The sequence below is a fragment of the Calypte anna genome, unplaced genomic scaffold (assembly GCF_003957555.1).
Source record: "Calypte anna isolate BGI_N300 unplaced genomic scaffold, bCalAnn1_v1.p scaffold_87_arrow_ctg1, whole genome shotgun sequence".
NCBI lineage: Eukaryota > Metazoa > Chordata > Aves > Apodiformes > Trochilidae > Calypte > Calypte anna.
In genome coordinates this window covers 1-4,241 of record NW_022045535.1, presented here as the reverse complement: position 1 = coordinate 4,241, position 4,241 = coordinate 1, and the positions used below count along the sequence as shown (strand labels likewise).

Below are 4,241 nucleotides of genomic sequence, written 5' to 3'. Positions count from 1 at the left end.
TGCCACATGCCAAAGGAGAAAGGTTTCAACAAAGAAGCACAATTGTTCCCGGGATCACAAGGAAAAGGTAAACCCTGAGCAAAAGGGAACATTTTACAACAGTTTTAAAGGATGGGGGTGAAACTGCCTGGATCTCATTTGGGGGGGGGGAGGAGGAGGGGAGGGGAAACACACCAAAAAGTCTGCAGTGGGGTAAGAAATGTCTTCAGCTGGCACTAGTCACCATTAGGAAATCCTTGGTTTGGAGTTGCAGCCCCGGCTGCTGAGCAGCAGGGATTAAAATTGCACCAGAGTTGGATCCAGGACAAGATCTTGACAGAAGCCAAAAGTCCCCACGGGCTTCCCAGGCCCCGTCCCCTCCGTCCTGGGCTGGTGGGACACCTCAGCCTCAGCCCACACTGCTCTTCAAGCCTTCTCCCAGCTGTGCTTGGGATTTTCCCAAGAAGATCCTGCTTCCAGAGAAGTCCCAGCACCTCAGTGACCAGCAGCTTGGCTGGAGGGGAGCAAACTGGTCCCAAACTGGAGTCAGGGACTGGGGGACGTTGCCACATGGGACTCCTCAGAGCAGTTTCTAAAGGACAGGGCAGGTTTGACACGAAGTTGCCACTGAGGCAAGGAAGGGGAGGTGGTGGCTGTGATGAAATTTGCTTCCTTTCTCCTCTGGGTGCTGGGGGGGGGTGTGGGGTGTGTGGGAGAGAGGTCTCTTCCTTAAGACCTCCGGCCGGTAGACGTGGAGGAGACGGTCCTCTTCAGGACGGGGCCTGACCCCCCCACCACCACTGAGTTACCCCCACCCAGAGAACAGAATCCCCCTCCCACCCCAAATCCTCCCCCGGAGCCAAACCCGGCCCCTCCCAGGCTGTAGCAGACGCCGGCACCGCCCGTGTTGCAGCCGCCTCTGACGATTCCTCCTCCTCCGAGGCACATTCCGGGGCTGCCGCCTCCCACCACAGCTGCAAGAGGAGAAGTGGAGAGGTTACCCCCGATGCCACCACAGTAGTTTCGGGGCATCAGTCCCCTCCCACCATCTCCCCTCCCCCGGGAGCAGGAAAAGCAACTCACAGATGCTGACGGCGCTCTGGCACTCTCCGGACATCCTGCAGGGAAAAAGGATGGAGAGTCAGCTCCAGCCAGAGCCACCTGGGCTGGGACAGCTCCAGGAAACCAGGCTTGGGCCGGCAGGCAGTGAATCACAGCCCGTGACCACCCCACTGGTGTTTCAGTCGAGGAGATGCCACCTGCCACCCCCTTCCCACTGATCCACCGGGATGCACCCGAGCTCCCGCCGGGTCCCCCTCTCCCACCTGCACTCCTCTCCTTCCAGCAGCTTCCTGTAGGTCGCAATCTCGACATCCAGGGCCAGCTTGACGTTCATCAGCTCCTGGTAGTCACGGAGCTGCCGGGCCAGTTCGGTTTTGGTTTTTTGCAGAGCCTCCTCCAGCCCGTTCAGTTTGGTTTGAGCATCCTTGAGGGCCAAATCCCCGCGCTGCTCCGCGTCGGCGATGGAGCTCTGCACAGTTCCACACTGGGGGGAGGAAAAGGGGTGGGAATTCCAGAGCTGGAGCCACGATCCCGGCTCCCTAGGGCTCAGCTCTTCCCTTCCCCCCCTTTGCAGGGGCTCTCCCGAGGGTATTGGCTTCCAGGGAAGCTCCGCAAGGAGCTGATCCCCATTTCCCCACCTGCTTCTTCACGCTCTCGATCTCAGCCCGAATCCTCTGGATCACCCGGTTCAGCTCCGAGATCTCCACCTTGGTGTCCTTCAGGCTGTCTCCGTGTTTCCCTGCCTTGGCCTGCAGCTCTTCATACTGCCAGGAGTGAGGAGCAAGTCAGGTCCCACCCCGGGGGGGTCCTGGCAATGGGCTCCTCACCCAAGTAAAGTTCTGTGGCTTTTGGGGTTTTTTTGGTTTTTTAATTGGTTGGAAACAGAGGTGCTGAGGTGCTAAGAGGCTGAGTCCTGTTCTGACCTCTGCTGTCAGAGTGGTTCCAAAGAATCTTTATCAATTTGGTGATAGGTGCTTTATGTATATAAATGTAAATACTATATAGATGTATCTATATTTATATATATAAACACTATATTTGTTTATATCGAGATAAATAAATATATAAAAATATATATAACCATATTTATTTATATTTTTATAAATATAAATATATAAATATATATATATAAGTATATATATAAATCTATACAAATGTGTATATAAATATATATATAAATATATAAAAATATATAAAATATGTATTATATATATTTTATAGGTATAGGTATAGAAATAGATATAGATGATATAGATATAGATGATATAGATATAGATGATATAGATATAAATATAGATATAGATATAGATATAGATATAGATATAGATATAGATATAGATATAGATATAGATATAGATATAGATATAGATATAGATATAGATATAGATAAAGATAAAGATATAGATAGATATAACTATATAAATAGATATAAATATAAAGGCTCTCTCCAGCCTGGCTGGCTCAGTCCCAGCCACCCCCAGCGTGCTCTCAGCCATCACCAGCAGCTCTGCCACCTCCTCAGCCATCCCTGGCCACAGGTGAAGCCGTGGGGCCCTCACCTTGCACCGGTACCAGGTCTCAGCCTCCACCCGGCTCCGGTTGGCGATCTCCTCGTATTGGGCTTTGACCTCTGCGATGATGCTGTCCAGGTCCAGGCAGCGGTTGTTGTCCATGGAGACGATCACAGAGGTGTCAGAAACGCTCTTCTGCACCTGAGACAGCTCCTGAAATTCACCCCAGCTCTGCCTTCAGCTCTCCTGTAGCTCCTGAGCAGTGTCCCAGCCCAACCCCCCCCCCCATTCCAGACAGAACCCGGCCCACTCACCGCCTCATAGAGACACCTCAAGAAGTTGATTTCATCTGCCTGGGAATCTAATTTTGCCTGGAGTTCCACTTTGCTCATGTAGACTCCATCCACGTCCTGCAGGAGAGGTGAAAACCACCTTGAGGAAATCCACCCCCACCACCTCCCCTTCTCTATTCATTAACAACGAGACCTTTGGGGACCCCCCCTTCCCCACGGCACCTCCATGGAGAGGCGTGGTTGATGCCAATGGCTGAGTGCTCAATAAAGAAAAAAGAGAAAGAAAAAAGGGGTTCCAAAAGACAAAGAGCCCTTTACCTTTTTCAGGACCACGAAGTCGTTCTCAGCCGCTGTCCTTTTGTTGATTTCCTCTTCGTACCTGTTGGGTGGAAGGAGGGGGATGGACTCTGGCTGCTGATTTTGGCTCTGGCTGCTGCTGGCAACCGGAGGCTCTTGGCCTCAGATGAAATGAACTCAGCAAAAATAGATCTGCCCAGAGCAAGATTTATGGCCAGACACCAACACTTCACCTTTCCAGAGGAGTCCTGGCTCCTGCCACCTCCAGCAAAGAGGAATTCTGACCCTGCCTATGAGACCCAAGGAGCTTCAGGGCCCTTTCCAACCCTCCTTGGGGCAGGTGATGGCTGCAGAGTGGTGGGGATGTTGCCCAAAGCTGAGGCAGCCTCAGCAGGGCTCAGATCTGGTGGATCCTCAGAAATCCCAGCCTTGCTTTCCCACCACTTTTTGTGACTCCTTCTCTGAGAACGTTTCACAGGATCACAGAACCCTCCTTGTTGGAATGGATCTTCAAAGATCATCATCAATCCTGTGCCACCTCAACCATTAAATCATCTCCCAGAGCACCACGTCTGCTCTGGGATTTTTAGTATTTCCAGGGCTGGCAACTCCACCACCTCCCTGGGCAACCTGTTCCAAGGCTTGGCCACCCTTTCAGTGAAGAACTTTTCCTCTGAACCATTCCTCTGGCTTTTCCAGCTGGACAGTTGTGGATAAGAAAAGCAGCAGCAGGAAAAGAGCCCTGCTTTGGCTCTTTTTGTTCCCCCACATCATCTGTCCAAGCTTCAAACCATCGAAGGATGTTATGGGAAGGAAATCCAGGAGGAAATTAGGGGAGGCTTTAGCAACCAATCTAATGAGTTCATTAAATCACAGCATGATGAGTCCTTAAGTGAGGACAACAAAAGTGAGGATTCTGCTTCAGTGAGCAGCAGAACTCAGAAAATAACCCAGATATTGAGAAAACACCTGGAAAAATCACCTCCCAGGGTCACAAGTCTCATGGTGAGCACCTCCCCACAACCTTTTTACCGTTTCTAACAGACAAAGCAAATGGAATCCTGACAATTCTCCTCCTTCTTTCCATTTCCTGACCCTT

At 51.0% G+C, this 4,241-nt stretch overlaps 1 protein-coding gene across 1 annotated transcript; it reads right to left on the bottom strand.

The window, feature by feature from the left end:
- On the bottom strand, positions 1-3,223 carry LOC103528988 (keratin, type II cytoskeletal 6A). Its single transcript, XM_030468900.1, has 7 exons — positions 3,164-3,223; positions 2,867-2,962; positions 2,601-2,765; positions 1,680-1,805; positions 1,305-1,525; positions 1,063-1,097; positions 1-953 (listed from the first exon to the last, which is right to left on the bottom strand). Exons 2-7 carry the CDS (start codon positions 2,942-2,944, stop codon positions 709-711), a joined length of 870 nt encoding a protein of 289 aa, XP_030324760.1. The 5' UTR covers positions 2,945-2,962; positions 3,164-3,223; the 3' UTR covers positions 1-708.
- Between the last annotated feature and the right edge of the window lie 1,018 nt (positions 3,224-4,241).

Bases quoted from the DNA above. Each gene is read 5' to 3' on its own strand.
- LOC103528988 (XM_030468900.1), bottom strand. From the start codon at position 2,944: ATGAGCAAAGTGGAACTCCAGGCAAAATTAGATTCCCAGGCAGATGAA. The intron at 2,766-2,866 runs GTGAGTGGGCCG...GGTGAATTTCAG, and splicing joins TGAGGTGTCTCTATGAGGCG to GAGCTGTCTCAGGTGCAGAA. The intron at 954-1,062 runs GTGAGTTGCTTT...CTCCTCTTGCAG, and splicing joins CCAGAGCGCCGTCAGCATCT to CTGTGGTGGGAGGCGGCAGC.